Source organism: Danio rerio, chromosome 3, assembly GCF_049306965.1.
Source record: "Danio rerio strain Tuebingen ecotype United States chromosome 3, GRCz12tu, whole genome shotgun sequence".
Lineage (NCBI taxonomy): Eukaryota > Metazoa > Chordata > Actinopteri > Cypriniformes > Danionidae > Danio > Danio rerio.
The window spans coordinates 55,467,949-55,489,448 of NC_133178.1; the positions used below are offsets into that span (position 1 = coordinate 55,467,949).

The following is a 21,500-nucleotide window of genomic DNA, read 5'->3' on the forward strand; positions in this document are numbered from 1 at the left end:
TATGATATTGTAAAGCATCCTGTAAAAACTATTAATTTAAAAGAGAGCTCTAATGAGTAATGAGTACATCCCTCATAGAGCTCTCTTTTAAATTAACATTTTCAACAGGATGTAGCACTGTATAGATGTCTAAACGTTATTAAATATTATAGAGATTATATTAGTTTTTTAATAGAAATGTTTAAAAGATGTGAACTTTATTTATTTATTTTTATATTTGTTATTGATTTTTTTTTATTTATACCAGAGCTTTTATTTATCAGACCTGAGTGTTTTTAAATCATCACTCACACCTTACTTATTAGCCTTTATGTGCTTTTTTTTTTTAAATGTCTTTGATCTTATATATTTTTTTATGATGTTATTATTATAATTTATTATTTTTATTATAATTGGTTATCTATTTATATTATCATAATTTTTTATAATTTTATTATCAATTGTTTTTAGTTCAGTCTATGCATTTATTCCTGCATGTATCTTAACTTTACTTTTAATGTGCATTTAAAGCGCTTTTGACATGCTTCTTTTAAAGGCGATATATAAAATAAAGTTAGTGTTATTATTGTTACTATTGTATCAGTATTAATACAGTTACTTTTTTGTTTTTATTTGTTGATTTTTTTTTTATTAATATCACGCAAAGAGGTACACGAGTAAATGCCATTCAAATGCATTTATTAAGAAGCTAAACTGTTTTGTTTATGAGTGAATATAACCAATTCTGCTAATAATAAGTAAATAAGTAAATCTCATTTATTTTTTGTTTTTGTGATGTGTGTTTGACAGCTGAATGGCAGTGGGTGTCTATCGACGGCAGTGTGTCTCTTCCTCTTCCTCCATCTTCAGTGTCAGAACTGATTCAGCGGTACGACCTCTGTGTGACCGGAGAGGGACTGGCCAGGCTGAAGTTTGACCCGCAGCTGCTCAGCGCTTTGCTTCCTCACGTGCGCGTCTTTGCTCGTGTCAGCCCTAAACAGAAGGTCAGATTCACATATCTGAGAAGCCTGTGCTGACAGCTGAATTATCAGTAGATCATAGTATTTTAAAAGTTCTTGTCTAGACATGGGAAAGTTAGGGAGTTTTATATTTGTATTGGTCTGTCATGGAATATCAGGGAAAATATATTTACTACCTATTTATTTAAATGCATTTTTTCTGGACCATTTTTAGGGTTTTACCAAGTTGTTTCAAGTGTTTTGCCAATTGTTATGGTTAGGCTTTTTTACTGCCATTGTATTCCTTTTTCCACTTAGAAACTGACAATCAAGTGCAGTCACTAGGCCTTACATGTAAAAAAACAGTGTTCAAACGGTCATATAAAACCTGGAAAAGTCATGGAATTTTGACATGGCATTTTCCAGGCCTGGAAATGTTTTGGAAAAACAGGAAACCCACAAAGTTTTGGAAAAGTCATGGAAAACAGATATATGTATACTTGAATATAGGTTATTTACTTCTGTTCTATGCTTGGCCAATCACATGCTCTCACATTATTAGTGCGGTGTAAGCATTATCTAAATCAATTTTACATAGTTATAAATATAAATTGAACGAAATAGATTGTTGCGTGTTTTACGATATGCTGTAATAAATTTGAACATGCATTGTTTTTCTTTTAGCATGCATATGTACATTGTACATTGCATGAAACATTAGGTCATGAAAATGTACTTAAAAGTCTTGTAAAAAATCATGAAAGAGTCATGAAATTTTTGTAGTAAAAATGTGTAAGAACCCTGTAAAAACGGTTTTTGGCATTTTTTTTTAATTATTTAATTTTGTAGTTTTTTTGTGTCTGCTCAGTGCTCCTACATTTTTTGCAAAAGAAAATAGTTTTTTTGCAGGCTAAAGTGCCTGATTTTGCTGTGATTTCTCACAATTTATGGCAACATTTACAGCATTTCCTGTGTGGTTTTGCTGTGCAATTTTGTGTGTATTTTCACATCTTAGTTCTTCTTTTTACCTCAAGAACCATTGGTTCCTCTATGACAGTGGTCACCAAACTTATCCTGAAGGGCCGGTGTCCTGCAGGTTTTAGCTCCAACCCTAATCAAACACACCTGAACAAGCTAATCAAGGTCTTACTAGGTATACTTGAAACATCCAGGCAGATGTGTTGAGGCAAGTTGGAGCTAAATCCTGCAGGGACTGAGATTGGTGACCCCTGCTCTATGACAACATGAGGTATTACACACACCAAATAAGCAATTTCTTTTTGCAATTTAAATGCATAAATAAATGGACAAAACAAAAACATATGAATTGTCAGATACAGAAAACTTTTACTTTAAGGACTTTTTTTTTTTACAGTGTTTCTAAAATGTGTGATACATCTGCATGAATAAAAAAATGTTAAGCTTCTCCAAATGTTCCGTTAACAATAACATTTGCAGATTTACGTAACACTAGAAGGACCTCCCATCAAGATGACTGTCTGTTTTACTGTTCATTACAGGCAGAGTTTGAATTGCAACGCTGTTTGGGGGGATTGACCCCCCCTAATTTAACACTTTATCCCACCTGAAGGACATCAAAACAAGATGCATTGGGGTCAGCTCTTTATATAGTGAGAGACTGTTTTCTCTGACATGTATCTTAAATAATGATGTTAATAATTAAACTGTTAGATAATTTTAATCTACACTGATCACCCCTTTAAGGGTCTATACTCTTGTGAATGCATAATCACGCTAATCAAGGCAAGTCTAGTTTATTTATATAGGACATTTCATACACAATGGTAATTCAAAGTGCTTTACATAAACAAGAATAAAAGCAACAGGAAAAAAAACAAATCTAAGAATAAAAACAGATTAAAATGTGTTAAAACAGGTTTTAAATGAATACAAAAAGAAAAAATATAGTAGTGTGATTTGTGGGATGTAGCACAGTGTTCATTCAGTAAAGGCACAGCTAAACAGATGATTTGAATGTTGGAGCATCAGTCAGTCTATATCAGGGGTGGCCAACCCTGTTCCTGGAGAGCCACCTTCCTGCAGATTTCAGTTGCTTCCCATATCAAACACACCTGAACCAATTAATTAGGACCTGAACACCATGTGATAATTTCAGGCAGGTGTGTTTGATTTGTGTTGCAACTGAAATCTGCATGAAGGTGGCTCTCCAGAAACAGGGTTGGCCACCCCTGGTCTATATAGACATTGTAAGTGTTCACAAGACATTTTTCTTGTAAAATAGGTGTTTGTATCTACATTTAGTCTAAAAGTCAAGTAAAATAAAAAACATAGTTTGTGAAGCTTTTAAATGTAGCCTTTTATTCAGTGAAAGTCAGTGAAAAATCAGGGAATTTGAAGTCGAGTTTTTAGAGTGGGAACCCTGTGAACTGTTCATCATGGTATTCTGTGTGTTTTTTTTTGTGTGTGTGCAGGAGTTTGTCATAACTAGTCTGAAGGGACTGGGTTTTGTTACGCTGATGTGTGGTGACGGCACAAATGACGTTGGCGCACTCAAACATGCACACATAGGTGAGTAATTGAACTTCTTAAAGAGTCACGTTTAAAAGGGACCGTTCATCCAAAAATGCAAGCTCTTTCATATTTTTCTCAGCTTTGAGTTTTCATTTACCTGTTTGATTTACTTTCTTCTGCTGAACACAAAAGAAGATGGTCTGAAAAATGTTGAAAACCATATTTTCCCTGCTATGGAAAGCATAATGTATAGGTTTCCTGTGTTCTTCAAAATATCTTCTTTGTGTTCAGCAGATGAAAAAACTCAAACAGGTTTGAAACAAGTAGAGGATGACTAGATGATCCCCAATTGCTAACATGTATTGGATTATTCCATGTGTTTTTAAAAAATACATATTTGTAACAACGTGTTTATATACAGTTAAAGTCAGAATTATTCGTCCCCCTTTTATTTATTTATTTTAATTTTTTTTAAATATTTCCCAAATGATGTTTCTTCAAAAGGAACTGTGTATAGTTTCAGAACTGTAGTGTCCATTGATTCCCCTACGTAAATAAAGTAAATATGATTAGAATTGGCATACAAGTGAATAGTGTAAATCACGGATTGTCAAGCGGTGGGCGAGATTAAAATTAACTTGTGACATTGTACTATAATTTTTGGATTGCATTATAATATGATTTCTTCAAACACGGAGCAAAAACAGCATTATGATCATGTACACTCATGTCTGTTCATTTACAAACTATGCGTGAAGTTAAAGTCTTTCTTTGTGTATTTTAGTGTGAACTATTTAATATATCCACATATTCAACCAAATTAATGTCCTGTGAGAGTTTTATAACAGACGCATGCCCATACAGGAGGAGGATCTAGCGAGGCTCAATGGTGTCTCTTTCATAGGCTGTAAAATAAACTTGCAAATGAGCTTCAGACACGCTCTAGCGGAGCTGTTCACTGTTCCGGTCAGCCATCTCCCAATCATATCCAGTTGCAAACTCAACCGTCATCAGATCGACGCGTTTTAGGGTGTTTTACTGTATTTTACATTTGTCTGCATATTTTTGAAAAGTAGATATTTAATAGTAGAGATTCTGTCAGTCCAGTTTAAAGCAGAAGCTGGTCTTTTGCAATCTCCCTGTTGAGTATGTGAATGTTTAAAAAAAAATAATAAATAAAATGATGTATAATATAGCTTTAGTTTTATATATATTTAGATAAAATATTTTTTAGAAAATCTGATTATAGAAAATATTAGAAAGCACAACAAATGTATAATATATATTTGCTAATATAATATAATATTTGGGTGAGGCAGTGGCGCTGTAGGTAGTGCTGTTGCCTCACAGCAAGAAGGTCGCTGGTGCGAACCTCGGCTCAGTCTGCGTTTCTGTGTGGAGTTTGCATGTTCTCCCTGCCTTCGCGTGGGTTTCCTCCAGGTCCAAAGACATGCGGTACAGGTGAATTATGCAGACAATATTGTCCATAGTGTATGAGTGTGTGTGTGAATGTGTGTGTGAGTGTGTGAATGTTTCCCAGAGATGGGTTGCGGCTGGAAGGGCATCCGCTGCGTAAAAACTTGCTAGATAAGTTGGTGGTTCATTCCCCTGTGGCGACCCCAGATTAATAAAGGGACTAAGCCGACAAGAAAATTAATGAATGAATGAATATAATATTTGTTAATAAATAAAGGTTTTATGTCAGACAGATGGGCCTTCAAAAATTAAACAGAGAAAGAAGTGGTCCCCGAAGTGAAAAAGGTTGAGGACCCCTGGTGTAAATAACGAATAATGAAGTTTACAAGAGCTGAATTTTCTTCTGCATTCCAATATTTTCACCTGTAAATTCATGTTCTTATTCCTATTATTTTCTAGTTGGTTGTAATTTGGAATTAATATACGAGTACGGTCCGTTTTCCTTTACGATTTTATATTTACTGATGCGTAAATTTTATTTACACACAAAATGTTTATGACAGTAATTTTTAGTGACAATCCGTAGGCGTGCTGTTATCTGGATCTTTACTGTAAAGCAGATGTACACATAAGATGTCCTCTGTTTCTTAGGCGTGGCCTTGTTAGCGAATGCTCCTGAGCGGATGCCTGAGAAGAAGAAAAGGAACAAAGAGAAAGAGTATTCATCTGGAGAGTCCAGACCTGGACCCCCTGTCCCAACCTCAGGAGGCAAACTGAGCTCCCGCGCAGCCAGACAGAGACTCATGGCCCAGAGAGAGGAGCAGCTTGCTGCACAGAAGGTGCTTCATCTTCTTTAAATTTAAGCTTTTGTATTTCTTGACATGTTTTCTCTATATACATAACCCTGTTCTGTGTTAATGACTTGTGTCATAGGAGAGGATCAGTCAGGTGCTGCGGGAGTTAGAAGAGGACCAAATTCAGGTGGTCAAACTGGGTGATGCCTCCATTGCTGCTCCGTTCACCTCCAAACTGTCCTCCATACAGTGCAGTAAGTCGCTGCTCTCATTTAGCCTGCAGATATTTGGCTCCACACTGAAATTCGTGGAGTTTTTATCCCATAAAACTTATGTTGGTTATGTTGTGTAAATGAATACTCAAAATACATCAATGTTGCTGTAATTTTTTGTAAAAACAATAAATAACAGGCTACGCAATTTAACGGTCACACTAAACTCTATTACAACAATTTGCTAATAAAATGATCATGACAGGAGGATGGTATCGAAATTATATCTAATTGTCTTTCTGTTTTGTTTTGGTGTAAATTAAAACATTATTGAAAAATGGTTGCAAATTTTAGGGCTGCTCGAGGGTTTTCTGTAGCATGAAGATGGGTTAGCTGGCTAGCCAGTTAAGTTTCAGATTAGTTTGCACCAATCTTGGGTTTCACAGAACATGAAGTCAGCTTGACTTTAATCACTCTTTGTTTCCATGCTATTATGGATCAGCTCTGCTAAGCTGCCTTCATGGTGCCTAAAACTCAGAATTTGTGCAAACTTAACTGGCTAGCCTGCTAATCTGGCTCCATGGTCTACCAGTAGTCAATTTTTAACATTAGTGGACTGGCACGTGTATTAATAAACTATTTACATGTATAGTTCATCTAAAATGAAAAGTTGCTGTTAATTTGTCACTTTTTTTTCTTAAGTAAAACATTAAGGATTTCTAGCTGAATCCTTGGTCCATGGTGATTCATATAATGGGAGTAAATGATCACCTTTTTTGTTGTCTTTTGTTTAAATTAAATTTAAAAAGTAACATGCAAACAAGTCCAAATCAGTAGGCATGGCTCCTGACGAACAACTAAGGTCTTATGAAGCAAAACAATCATTTTGTGTAGGAAATTGATCATTATTTATAGTATTATTAGTAGTGCTGTCAAAATTAGTGCATTAACGCATGCGATTAATTTGAAATAATCAATGCGTTAATACAAATTGATGCAAATAACGCAGTTGCAGGTTTTTTTTTATTTCCTGTTGTGGTGGACCTGTTCAACATGCAAAGAAATATGGATAAGACCAAGGAATCACTTTTTGAAGGCAAGTTTCAGTATAAAACAATTAATGTCGCATCACAAGGCTATCCAGAGCAATCATGCGTGTTGAATCTGAAGGGAGTCGCTTCGACGCGTTTTGTGTGTGTGCATAGGTTAAGTGACTTGGGGCGTGCGTGCTCGAGACGTACCTGAAGAGCGGTGGGGGTGAGTTGCGCGCAATGTACCTGAAGAGCTAGTAGGGATGCGGTGGAGAGGGGTGTGCAACGTATATAAGGATTGGGGCGAAGACGCTCGATTTCCAGGAGATTATTATTCATTTACGGCCATACGGGAGTCTGTGCATTTGCAAGATAGTCCCGCAACTTCTGGGAGACTTGGGATGTCTGGACTAGACTGTCTGAGCACCTGGATGAATGTAAAAGAGGACTGAGCAAAAGTGTTTCTACTTTATAATTAATGTTTTCAACTCACAGCAATACAACTTTACAATGTTTGCAATTGTTTGTATTCAATACTTTATTATTTTTAATATATATATTTTTTCAATTTCCATATCTGCAATGCCTGTATTTTGTTTTTGTTTTTGTTTTTTTGTTTTTTGTTTTTTGCAGTTCACTTGGAATCCAACCTGAAAATCAATTTTTTCTTGATTTTAATTTTTTAATTGATTGTTTTGAAATTCAAATGGCATCAACATGCCTGTGTTTTTATTTCTGTAATAAATATGGCTGTCAAGCCAGGATCTTGATGGTTTATTGTTGGTATGTTGTTTACATGAAGACATCTGTGTAACAAGTTAAACAAAAATTCTATTAAACAAATATAATTTTAATATAAATAGTTTTGTCTTGCGTTTGCATTAATTTTACATATATATACAAAATTACAATTTTTAGTCTTTTAAATGTAATTAATCGCGATTAATTTTCAAGATAAAAGTGTGATTAATTAGTTATTTTTTTTTAATCGATTGACAGCATTAATTATTAGCTTTACTCTACATCATCACCTTATAGTGCACACTCGCGCATCAAATGACCAGAAGCTTGCGCTCTCTACACCTCTATGCACAATTAAATAAAATAAATTTACAAAATTTTGGTCAGTCAAACCTCTTCTCTTCGACTAAAGCCTGGCTCACACTCTGTGTTTCCCTTTTATTAATTTTTTGAACTAAACAATTGTAGCATGTCAGACTGCACAAACATGATTCTCATGTCACACTGTAAGATTACAGTTAAAGTTATAAAGTTTGACGTTATTCATCCATGACACTTTCAATATTATGCGTTTAAATATGAAACCTCATGGCAAATCTAAACAAACTGTAGCGCCAATTTCGCTCGCAGCGCACCTCAATAAAACCAGAACTAAACAGTTTTCACGTTTACCCACTCTGGTTTGAAGATGTCTTGCTGATTGTGTCATCAGATTCAGCGATCCTATTGGTTCTTGGTTTGACGCAGCTGAAATCACACTGCAGGAAAGAGTCTGAAATCTTCAGACACTGCCAGAACTTCATCTGAGGCCAAATCGGATCAGAACGACCATTAAGCAACGATCTGGGAGCATGTCAAACTAACAATCAGTGATCACAGATTTTACTCTAGGATAACAGGAATCTTTTAGGATTTCCCAAATTTGTCTCAGGCGACCAAATCATGGCTGAAATCAAAGTGTGAGCAGAGCTTAACAGTTAGTTAACTATTACTGTGTGTTTGAGAGTGTCAAAGTAAGCAGAAGTCATTCATTGTTAGCAGGTGGCGAGTTTGTAATGTAGGATCCGTTCAAACTATTATTAACATGAAGACTATTAAACGTCTTCTATAAACAGCTTGTTGAAATTAGACTAGCACTTTAAATTGAGCACAAAAGCTTCACTAAACAAACGGTTTTTGATTGGTTTAATTTGAAAACATGTAAACATATTGGATCATCACCGTTGGCAGGGCGGTAATGGTCTCATACGCACGGTTTGGGATCAGCCCTAGTTAGTGTGCACTATATGAAAATAGAACATCATCTCTAAATGTGTCCGGATTATTAGTCGTGCTAATGTTTGACCTTATGCTGTGCTCTGTGTGTGTGTTTTTCCAGTCTGTCACGTGATCAAGCAGGGCCGCTGTACTCTGGTCACCACACTGCAGATGTTCAAGATCCTGGCGCTGAACGCTCTGATTCTGGCCTACAGTCAGTCCGTGCTTTACCTAGAGGGCGTCAAATTCAGTGACTTCCAGGCCACTCTTCAGGGCCTGCTGCTGGCCGGCTGCTTCCTCTTCATCTCGCGCTCAAAGGTATAATCTCAATCAGGGCTTGACATTCACTTTTTTTTACTCACCAGCCTCTGCGGCTCGTCATTTTCCAACTTCACTAGCCACTTGACATTTTCACAAGCCAAAGTTGTTGTTGGGAGAATATATTTTATGTGCTCAAATTTTACTTTTAAATTTTTAAAAAGTACTTTGATTACTTCAAATTTGACTTGTTTTACTCTGACCACCCAAATTATGATACACATAGTAACCTACACCAGCGGGTATATAGTAGTCAACATTTGAAGTGGACTAAAACCTTTGATCAATTTGGCCTAAAGCAAAAATAATAGCCATTCTTGTCTTAGGACAACTTTGATTAACTTTTTTTTAATCGCTTTTAGTTTTAACTAAACTTTTATTTGTTTATTTTTATTGTGTGCCCACATTCACAAAATATTAACATCAAAATGTAGAAATGTGTTACAGAGTGTACAGTCTTCAAAATGGAAAGTAACAAAAAAATCATTTAAAAAACAATTAAATAGGTAAAAAATAAAGTACAACCACACCATTTCAGAGCAGTCTTTATGTGGAGGTTGTAACAAAAATTGTAAATGAATGACAAGGATCCTGTGTTAGTTTGAGAAAGCTCTTTTGTGTATTGCCAAAGGGGTTTCCAAATTGACCAAAATCTGTCTGATATTTTGTTTGTCATGGATAAGTTTTTCGAATGGCAGCCTTGTAGCAATTGGTGATATCCACATTTTGAAAGATGGAGCCTGTGATGCAGACCATGTCGTAAATTTTGACGTCTCATCAATTACAAATTATCAGACCGGAGGTTTTGAATATCAGTAAATAGACTTTATTCTCCATAATAAAGCCGAGAAAGAGCAGAGCAGACCCCAGAGCATTCTGAAGTCTCTCCTGGACACCTTCTGAAGTATCTGTGTTTGTTACAATTTTTATACAGGATTATCTGACACACCCCTAAGTCTCTTTTTAACTCTTGACCATTTTTGAATAGGTTTTTAGTCTAAGGGGTCCTGCTATTCTTGGCTCTCAGCCCACTAGCTCATGTCAACAGAGATGTTACAGGTCTATGTCAGCAAAGTATAGATGCAACTTATGCAAAGAAACTAAGTGTTTACATACATTGTTATGATAGGATAATAACTTGATAATATGTTACTTATTCTAACTTCTGACACATATAGCTTCATAGAAGTATTTAACATATATGATCAGTGCTTTACATATTCAGTTATTCTACACAATCAGTCATTCAGCTTTCTCCTAGTGTTGCTCCTGTGCAGGCATACTCATCTTACACAGTATTTTTAACACAGGCTGGCATGTTTGCTGCAAACACTACATACATTTTGTGAAGAGAAAATTAACTGCTTTACACTTAGAAAATACTTTACACTGAGAGAATAGAAATTTTCTTCAACCAAAGTAGCAAAATACATTTTTTTAGCTAAATACACCAGGACAATAAATAACTGTAATGCATCTTTTTCAAACAGATTGTTCAAAGTAAGATTCAATAAATTCAGAGCTGGGCTCATCAAAATTTAGCTTAAGAATATTTTGCAGTACCTCATGTATTTCATTTCAAAATGGCAAAATTTTGTGACAGTCCTAAAAACAATGAATGATTGTACCTTTATCTTTTTTACATTTGAAACGCAAGACTGTTGCATTGGCAAACATTTTCCTAATACGTATTGGTGTAGGATAGATCTATTAAAAAATTAAAAATTACGCTCATTGATCCCAAGAGAGGTACATTTCGTGTATATATTATCACATACAATGTCACAGTCATTTGCTTCAATAGTTTGACCAATATCCTTCTCCCAAACATCTTTAAGTCCTTGCCAGGCAAAAATGCAATAGACTTATTTCACACGGCCGCCATTTTAAACAGCGAAATTAAGGCTGCGTTGGAAAGAAACCCGAAAATATCACCTGAGTCACACAGGAATGTTGTGTACCTGGCTGTATATCTTATCAGCAAATAGAAAGTGACACACATTTATCATTTCACCGCCTTCTGAGTGACCCGAAGGTCCGTTCTGAATGAGTAGTGAAAATAAAAAGACATATTGGACCTCATTTTCAGCTAAGTTAAGGGTAATGGCACTAGTTTTTTTAACATTTTTTCACCAAACACACATTTTCGATGTCATTCATCAAACTCAAGTTCTCATTCTTTCACTATATTAGACTTGTCATAATACAAAATTTCGGTACTGAAATGTAAAAAAAAAAACCATCCATTTCCCGTAAACATTTAAGCACGGTGTTCTTAAGATGGCGTTCTTAAACATCGCTGACTTGCTATGGTGTTTACATGCTTAACAGAAATGACTGTGATTGGCCTTGAAGGTCATCAGTTCACCACACTTTATCGATGTTTACCTACCTATAAGAGCGGTAAGCACATAGTATTGAGCACTGGTCAATACTATGGCAAATCAGCGGAGTTTAAGAATGCGCTTAGCGGCACTTAAATGTTAGTTGCAAATGGACGTTTTTAAAACTTTAGTACCGGAACAATACAAGGGTGTGCTACAGGACTGCATTTTTCAATTGCTCACTGGGTTACATAGGCTGAAGCAGGGACGCGTCCTCGCAGTGTTCACATGCTGCCATGAACTCAAGCCTAGGAGGACACTTAAGCGTGTTACTCGTAAAGAGATTGTGATGTTGTTTGATGCCTAATATGCTTTTAATATTTAATTTGTTTAAAGTAAACTGAGTGATATTAAAGTGATATTCAGACCATATCTGTATTTTGAATTCGCTGTAACAGCTGGAGGTTTGTTGTACACAGCATATTGTTGCAATGTTTACATTGCTGATCCTATACTTCCTGCTTTGTTCCAACCTCAGCCTCGCGTTTTAAAATGGCGGTTGCGTGAAAATAAGCGTATTGTTGTACAAAATGTCATATATCCTTGTTATCAATATTTTTAAACAAGATGGATTCAGAAGGGGATATTCTATCTCAGTTGTTTTGGTTCTCAGCTCTCTTTTGTCCAACTTTGGTTTTAAAATGCCGCAATTGTAGATATTTAAAATAATTGGATTTTGGAACTTTTATATTGATCTACAATCTGTTGGAAAGACTTTATGGTGCCCTCTAAAAATAAACAAGGTATTTGAGAGATCTCAGTTCCAGTCATGCTGAAAAAACAGTGTTTTGCAATGTTAAAGGCATATTAGGATTAAAAGAAAGTGGGGAAAACAAGGAGAAAGGGGCAGAAAACTGAAACTCCATTGAGAATACTGTGAAATCATTGTTCATATTTTAAAGCCATGGTGCGGGAAAACGAGATTTAATGCAGTGCTTCGTGTACATTCTGAGATCCATTGTATATCGTATATTAATCAGGCAGTGAAGATCATTGATTTGTAGAGAAAACCAACCTTAAACAACGCTGTTTTATAACTGCACACAGTACACCGGAAGCAATTTACTGGGGTTTACAAGCTGAGCACACTGTAAGAAATCTGAAATGTTGTTCTGGTCATTCTAAAACTCCTTAATTATTTCAGTATTAGTTGTATTAAATTATTATTTACCTCCAGATTAGTCAAGAGCGTCATTGTGTGTAAGCATTTTACTCCTGAGGCGTGGGGAATGATTTTAACTGCTATTAAACTGATCTTAATCTTGCAAATTAAACAAAATTACAACAAAACAAAGAAAGAATACTATAGCCTACTTGATAAGTCATAACTATTATATATCCAAAAATGAATAAAAGTGATAAAACAGTTTTCATTATCTCTAATTTGAAATAATTATCGCAAATAAAACTGACACAAGATTTTAAAGCTGCAGCACTTTGCTTTATTCTACCGCGCAACACAGAGTAGACGCGCAGTACAATCTGAAGCACAGACAGCCTTACTGTCCTTCTCGAAACCACAGATACTGGCAGTGCTCTTATCAAACTAAACACTATTAACTGTTTTGTGAAAAGAGAAAGAGCTACTAGATGTCCTGCCCTGTCTTCATATTTCAGCAGAGATTGTCAAACATTAAATATAAATGCACATGTCAGAGCACTTCACTGAACCTTTAGGGGCCGTTCACACCTGAGACGCTCACTAAAGTCATTCAGATGTTTAAAACAAGCAGGTCTAAAAACATTTTAGATTTTTTTGTTGAAATTTGGCTTTTCCATTAATTGTTTGGCATGCCGTACTGCAAAATGTGCTTTAATACAGGGTGATGGACACCCTGACATTGACTGGATGTATGTGTGTGTTTCTCCTCAGCCTTTGAAGTCTTTGTCTAAGGAGCGGCCTTTACCAAACATTTTCAACCTGTACACGGTCCTCACTGTGCTGCTGCAGTTTGCGGTGCACTTCTGCAGTCTGGTGTACCTCTACAAGGGAGCGCAGACCAGAAGCCCACCCAGGTATGAACACTAGAGGGTATCATTCACCACAGATTTTGGGGCACGTGGGATTTTACAGTTACAAACTGGCTCTGCTTTTTAAGCTGAGCAGTTGCTGGTTGATGGATGGAGGATGACTTTTATTCTGTTTTTTCCCTTTTTTGTTAATTTATTCATTTTATTTCACAACAACAAAAATAAAATATCCTTGTGATTTTATTAGTGCTGTCAATCGATTAAAAAAATTATCTAATTAATCGCACCTTTTTTAAATTAATCGCGATTAATCGCATTTAAATACTGAAACTTGTAATTTTGGCTATTCAAATGTAAAATTTATGTAAACGCAAGACAAAAACTATTTAAATTCAAAATATAATTGTTTATTAGAATTTTTGTTTAACTTGTCACACAGATTTCTTCACGTAAACAATACACCCACAATAAACCATCAAGATCCTGGCTTGACAGCCATATTTATTAACGAAATTAAAACACAGGCATGTTAAAGACATTTAAATTTCAAAACAATCAATGCCAATAAAGAAAAAATTGATTTCCATGTTGGATTCTAAGTGGATTCAAATTTGCTTAAACTAAGCTTTCTGAAGTATTACTGTATTTCACAAGGATTCTGACACAATAACGTGAAGCATACGCTTTCGTTGCGTTTAATGAGGAAACACGCTAAACTTGATAGACTCTTGCTGAGAGGCAGAGTAATGCCCTGTCTTTGACAGCTCGCAACTTCACCAGAGACTTTCTGAGTACATTCACATAAGACACCAAACCTCCAATTTTATTATGATTAAGATTATACTCTTATTAAAAGTCTACCGTGTAAGCAGCGATTTTATTACCTTAAAGGAATTCCAAGTCACGAAATGCGGAGGATTTTCTTTCTGTTTGCCATGCGGTATCAACTTACAACAGAAGTCGAAAGTTAAAAATGAAACACCCGAAATTGCATGAAAATCTGGATAACCTGGTGATGCGACTAATTGTTTTACACTGAAACTTGCCTTCAAAAAGTGCTTCCTTGGTCTTATCCACATTTCTTGAATGTTGAACACACGTCCACCACAACAGGAAGTAAAAAAAAAACCTGCAACTGCGTTAATTGCGTTAATTTGTATTAACGTATTAATTATTTCAAATTAATCGCATGTGTTAACGCACTAATTTTGACAGCGCTAGATTATATATATATCCTTTAGTTTAGAGCATAGGTCTCAAACTTCCTAGAGTTGTGCTCTGCACAGTTTTGCTCCCCCTATCAAACACAGCTGATCCAACTAATGAAGGTCTTCATTATGGCTCTTGATTATTTTGATCAGCTGTGTTTTTAAAGGTTGGTAAAACTGGAGAGCTACAGCCATCCCGTTTGGGTTTGAGACCTATGCTCTAGAACAGGGGTGGGCAAACTCAGTCCTGGAGGGCCGGTGTCCTGCACAGTTTCGCTCCAACTCTAATCAAACACACCTGCTTATAGATTTCTAGTGATCTTGAAGACACTGATTGGCATGTCAGGTGTTTTTGATTAGAGTTGGAGTTAAACTATCCAGGACACCGGCCCTCCAGGACCGAGTTTGCCCACCCCTGCTCTAAAAGCATTTGGTCATGTTGGTTAATTTCTATACTTTTATATTTACTCTCTATATACATAATATTTAAATGTGAAGGGAAATACAGTAAAAACAGGAATAATGTGAAATATTTTTGCAATTTGAAGTACTTGTTTTCCAAGTTAAAATATTTTAAAATGTAATTTATTTCTTTGATGGCAAGAACTGAATTTTCAGCATTACTGCTGTGTTTAGAAATCATTGTAATATGATGATCTGCTGCTCAAGAAAGCAGTGATTATTTGAGAAATCATGTAACACAAGTGTCTTAACTACACATTTTTTATTGATTTAATTTGTATAATTAACATTAACATCTTCAGATCAGTGCATGTCTGTTCCTGATCTTTTATTTTATTTTATATATGTGACATTATTGTTAACATTTGTGTCAGATTTGCACAGCATTTGCAGTCTGGCTTGATGTTTGGCTTCTCTCTGTGTTTTCCTCCTGCAGGTCAGAGCAGTTTGTGGACCTGTACAAAGAGTTTGAGCCCAGCCTCATCAACAGTACTGTATACATCATGTCCATGGCCATGCAGATGGCCACCTTTGCCATTAATTATAAGGTACTTTCATAGTAATTACACCAATTACATGTATTAGATTTACATAAGTGTGAAATTATTATTTTCAGTGCTTTTGGTACAATCTTATTTCTTTTCCATCTCAACGAACACTCAGAAAATGACTACTTATAATAAACACTTATTTAAAATGAGCTGAAGCAACACAATTCTTGAGTTTTTTTTAAGAGGACAACATGATTGTATTTTGTTCAGTCCACTTAAATTTGCTAAAACAGTGGTAAGCACTGACGCCTTATAGCAAGAAGGTTGCTGGTTCAAGTCTCAGCTGAGTCAGTTGGTATTTCTGTGTGGAGTTTGCATGTTCTCCTTGTGAAGGATTTAAGCATTTTTTACAGGCAATAATTCACCCAAAACTAAAATGGTCATCATAGAAGCTTTACAGTTGAGCACATACTGTAGGCATTTCTTGAGGTGTCAATATTAAATGTGCATGCATAAGTTTTTCAGGATCATCTACTATTTTGGTATTTTAAGTTTTGTTTTTTAATTTGTACAATTTTCATTTTTCTTAACGTTTTAGTAAATTGAATGCTATTGTGCTATTTTACTTTTTCCTGTTGATCTTTTTTCAGTTTTAATCATTTTTGTCACTAACCTTGATTTATTTGGGCCATGTCTACATGTACACTGTTTGGGGGGAGAAACTCGGTCAAGACAATAATTCACTGTGATGCATGTTGAGGGAACACCAAACCAACAGGTGGCGATAAACGCCTTTTATGCTGGGTTTACACTAGGGCTGCACAATGTCCACATCCACAATAGTCAAATCGCAGCATCTAAGTTGGGATTATTTAGTTTAGGATTTTATATATATATATATATATATATATATATATATATATATATATATATATATATATATATATAGAGAGAGAGAGAGAGAGAGAGAGAGAGAGAGAGAGAGAGAGAGAGAGAGAGAGAGAGAGAGAGAGAGAGAGAGAGAGAGAGAGAGAGAGAGAGATTATTTGGCCACAGTTCAAAATGCACAACATTTGTGGAGTTACTGCAGAGTTTAACCATAAAGGATCATAACTTTTAACCATAAAAGTACTAATTTGCAAGTTTTTAAGCACTAAAACAGACACGCAAGCAATTTTACCATATGTAGCTTTAATAGAAAATCATTTTATTGAACTATATAAGGAGTAAAGTCTTAAGTTTCTGCACCTAAACCTAATTTGACTACATCCTGAAAGCCATAAAGCACTGTTCATTTCACTTTTATATGTGCTCTATCGCATTTAGCTCTGCTTGTCACTTGTTTATTACATTTTATGCATAATTATTTCTCCTACAAAATCCTGCCAGTTAATCAAAAATTAAATAATTGTTTCCGGACATAACTATTCAATTCATCTGGTAAAATTGTATTTATATTGCAACATATATTGCAGAAATACAAAATATTGTAAGTCAGATTTTCCAATATCGTGCAGCACTAGTTTACACCAAACACAGAATGAAGTTTTTGCTCAAGTAAACTGCATACAAGTCAATGCAAACTTGAGAATAAAGGCAGATTATCATTTATGCCACAAATGCATGGAATTTGCCTCAACCACGTCTTTCACATTTGATGTGAACCCAGTCACAGTAGTGTTAGCCAATCAGAAAGGAGAAAACAGCGCAAACACTTATGTCATGAGGCCAAAACTCCTGTAACAAGAATTTCAGAAAATCGTTTTCAGAAAGCTTCGGTTTCAGTCACCTAATGCTGCGTTTTTTTTTGTGGACAAACAGCCAAATCGCATTAAAAAATGGTAGTTTTCAAAATACCCATGTTTATGTGGACAGAGCCTTCGTTGCCAGATCAACACTCTAATTTTCAGAGCCTCTGATGTTGGAGCAGATTGCCTTTATTTAGTTTTTATTCCAGTCCTTTTTAACAAATTTTTATGGTTTTAGTTTTTGTGTAACTCTCTGGTTTTACTTGTCATCCAGGGTCATCCGTTCATGGAGTCTCTCACTGAGAATCGGCCCTTGCTGTGGAGCATCGCTATATCAGGTCTCGCCATAGTTGGACTGTTGACAGGATCTTCACCTGAGTTCAACGAGCAGTTTGCCTTAGTGGACATTCCAACTGAGGTATGAATCCAGCTCAGCACAAACCCTTACTCATTACAATGACAAAGGAAAGATTTAGAAGTGGAAGACAACGACGAGCAGAATTCACAATCATGTTTTCTTTCCTGTTGAGATATATGGCAGTCAACATTTGAAGCGGATCAAAACCTTTCATCAAAGTTGTCCTGAAACACCCAATATTGTCTTAGGACAGTTTCAAAAAACTTGAAATGTTGATTATTGAATATCCAAGTGTATGAGCTCGTCTTACAAGAACATTTGATTTTGTTATTTGGAAACTGATTGGAATGTTATAGTTTGCTATTGGTGGATTTCAAGTAAGTGACAGGTTGATCTTGCCCTCACACCAGTAGACAGCAATCAGAGATGATGTCGAAAGTGGAAAATGAAGCCTTTTTATTTAAAATTGACAAAAGCAAATTCATTTAAATATGATGTGCACAGATTTAAAAAAAATAGTAATAAATTCGGTAATAGTCAATAAAAAGATATTAATAGTCAATTTTGACTTCATAGTGACTTCAAAGCATGCACTAATTCAATTCATTTCTATGGTGACATAAAACATTGTTGGATCTTTTGTTTATTTATTTAATTATTGGGGTCATTTGACTTAAACTATGAACATAATATTATATGGGACATGAAAATAAGTCACAACTTTTATTCGGTTCAATAATGTCATTGTTGAGTGAAGTAACGCAGACACACAAAAGTGTTTGTGTATTTTGAATAATTTATTGGGTTTTTTTGTAATGATAATGAAACTGTATTTTTCTGAGTGTTTTTTGTTCTGCTGCCTTGGCTCTTTTAGGCTTATAATCGATAAATAATATAAAAATTAAAGACATTATAAAGTATTATTTATGCTGATTATATATTAGGCACTGTGTACAGCAATTATTTTGAATAAAAAAAAAACGAATTTATTTACTGTAACAATTGATATTCGCGCGACTCATTCAGCAGAATGTTACTTTAAAATTCAAATCGCGGCATATTTTAAACAATAAAGTCTAATGCTACGTTCACACCAGACGTGGATGAAGCTCATCAACATGTCAATGCAAAGACATGAATGGGCTTCCTGCAGGAATGAGGCAGCACGAGTGATGCGATTAGCTGAAATGAGTGTTTCTCGCAAGTTGAGTGTTTTGCGCGTTTGACGCAAAAGCGCTCAGTAGGAAAATCTGAATTTCAGCAGAAATTCGCACCATGGTAACCAATCAGGAGCTTGCTCTTGTAGGGGAGTGATGTATGACGTAATGCTTGTTGTTGGTGTCCCGAGCGGAACTTCTCTTGTCGACTCCAGGCAACAGCTCATCAAACTGGGCTCGGCTCAGTTGGAAGCTCCACTAAAAGCCTCCGTCATCCAGCTAGTTTCTGAAGGAGTTCATGAACTCACAAAGCTGGGTGCACCTCTGAAAGGATCTAGTGCTCACTCAGACATAAAGTACATGAAGCACCGCACACTCTCAATAAAATCCATGTTAGCCATTTAGCTTTGAAGCTAGAGTCACTGGGTAGACAGAAGCCCTGTCCAGGACATGAATTAGCGTCTGTTGTGAATAAAGCGAGTAAACTCAATTTTCACGTGTCTATTTGCGTACGATTTATCTGTGTGTGTCGTGTCCGGTGTGAACACGGCATTATTCTATAAGATATGCCACTTGTTTATTTTCTGTATGCTATATAGTCCATGTATTGTTGTTTAATGTGTTGATGTGTTTCTTCTCTCTGCAGTTTAAGTTAATAATAGCCCAGGTCCTTGTTGTGGATTTTGTCGCCGCCCTGCTGGTGGACCGAGTGTTGCAGTTCCTGCTGGGCAAAGGAACCCTGCGGTTGCCGAAATGAACTGTTTTTTGCCGACAGTCACCAGAGCAGCTGCTGCCCCTCGTGACCAGACTGTGAACGGGCTTTACAGGAACACGGTTCTGGACCGCTGGCACACACGGACGGGCGTGAAACTCAATACTGTACACACCCCAGTGTTCCCTCTCTCTTCCCAGTCTCTGTCTGCGCTCTCTTTTAATACTCTCACTTCATTTTCTGTCTACTGACGTCTTTAACCACCCCTCCGCTCTGACGGCCAACAAAACGACAGTATTGTGCTGAGGTGCGAGTGTGTGTGCGTGTGTGTGTAGTGCGGGTGAAGCACACGGCTGTGACGGGGCATTCTGAAGAAGTGTTTCTTTTTTTTGCTTTTGTTTTCATCATTTTGTAAAAAGACGATTCTCAGAGAGACTTATAAATGACCATAAAACAGCTGTGCTTGTGTTGTTTGTTTTTGTGACTACTGTATGCCAAGACTTTAAGCAACTGTGAATGAGAAAACAACAAATTGTGTTGGTTTCATGACAGGCAAGGGAACTTAAAGTACATTACTTTACAATGTCAGGGGTGTTGAACACAGTTTCTTGAGGGCCGCAGCCCTGCAGACTCCAACACACTGTAGTTTTTAAAGCCTGAGGGACATACTTTAATAATTTTTCTTGCTGAGGCTGAAAGTGTAAATCATTTAGTCTTCATCTTCTCTCAAAGGCTTTCGGACACTTCGCTGCAGAGCCACGTGGGTGGAGCTCACCTCCAATGAGGGCGAGCTTGAGCTCCAGCTCCTCCTCCTATTTACCTTATTCTTCGCCGATGAGCGGGCGCAGCCATTTGAATCTTTTTGGCTCGAGACTTCCGGTCTCATTCACTTCCATTCATTTTTAGACATTAAAAACTGCTCATTTCGCTGTTTGATGTTGCAAATTGATATTTCCTTATTATATTATTATACTTGGTCTGTATAGTCATGCAAACATTTGTTTGAAGAGCAAGTAGTTTGACCATTTTCTGCCATTTATTGTTCCTTGTGATTTCTCCCATAGCAGCTGAATCGGAAGTTCTAAAACAATCGCGAAAACAGGCGCACTTCCGCATTTTAGAATAAGCTGTTTTAATAATAGTTATAATTCCTTACATATATGGTGCTTTTCGGGACACTCAAAGCTCTTTACATATTACTTGTAGAAGTGCAGCAAGGAGGAGCTGGAGCTCAAGCTTTCCCCCATGCTGGAGCGCAGCTCTGCCCATGTGGCTCTGCAGTGAGTACCACTTGGCTCACCACATTAGAGTCAGAAAAACAACTGGAAACTTAAACAGTGTTTGTCTGATAAATAAGGAAATTACCATAGGGTTCAGATTGGGCCAGTCAGATTAATAAAGCTAAATTAACGTCTATTATATATTTTAAACGGTAACTCAAATATTATTACTTTTTTTATTTGTTTACTCATAATTCAGAAGATAAATATTAATATGCATCTTGCATTACTTGTAGCCAACATGGTCTTCACCTATATTTGTGCTTTTTAAGCAAAAGGTGTCACATTTTCTGACCCTTCACATGGCAAATAGGCTGCTGACAAACAAGCAATATTTAATGTGATGTAAATACATAGGTTTAACATGTTTGCGTTTTCTCCTGTTTTTATTTACTAAATGTGTGGTTTAAATGTAATTCCTTTGTTTTGTATAATATTAGACTTTTATTATTATTATATTGTTATTATTATTAGAAATTCAACAAACTGAAAGTTTTCTCTCAAGTGGTTCCTCTCTAATTCCAACATT

At 36.0% G+C, this 21,500-nt stretch overlaps 1 protein-coding gene across 1 annotated transcript in view; it reads left to right on the plus strand.

Moving 5' to 3' along the window:
• The window catches only part of atp13a1 (ATPase 13A1), a 52,265-nt gene extending 32,118 nt beyond the window's left edge, over positions 1-20,147 (plus strand). Inside the window, exons 17-25 of the mRNA NM_001001403.2 lie at positions 790-983; positions 3,392-3,488; positions 5,499-5,686; positions 5,781-5,895; positions 9,004-9,200; positions 13,458-13,600; positions 15,662-15,773; positions 17,739-17,882; positions 19,626-20,147. Of these exons, the coding sequence (NP_001001403.2) occupies positions 790-983; positions 3,392-3,488; positions 5,499-5,686; positions 5,781-5,895; positions 9,004-9,200; positions 13,458-13,600; positions 15,662-15,773; positions 17,739-17,882; positions 19,626-19,736 (1,301 nt within the window). The 3' untranslated portion in view covers positions 19,737-20,147. The remainder of the gene's footprint in view (positions 1-789; positions 984-3,391; positions 3,489-5,498; positions 5,687-5,780; positions 5,896-9,003; positions 9,201-13,457; positions 13,601-15,661; positions 15,774-17,738; positions 17,883-19,625) is intronic.
• Positions 20,148-21,500: the final 1,353 nt, after the last annotated feature.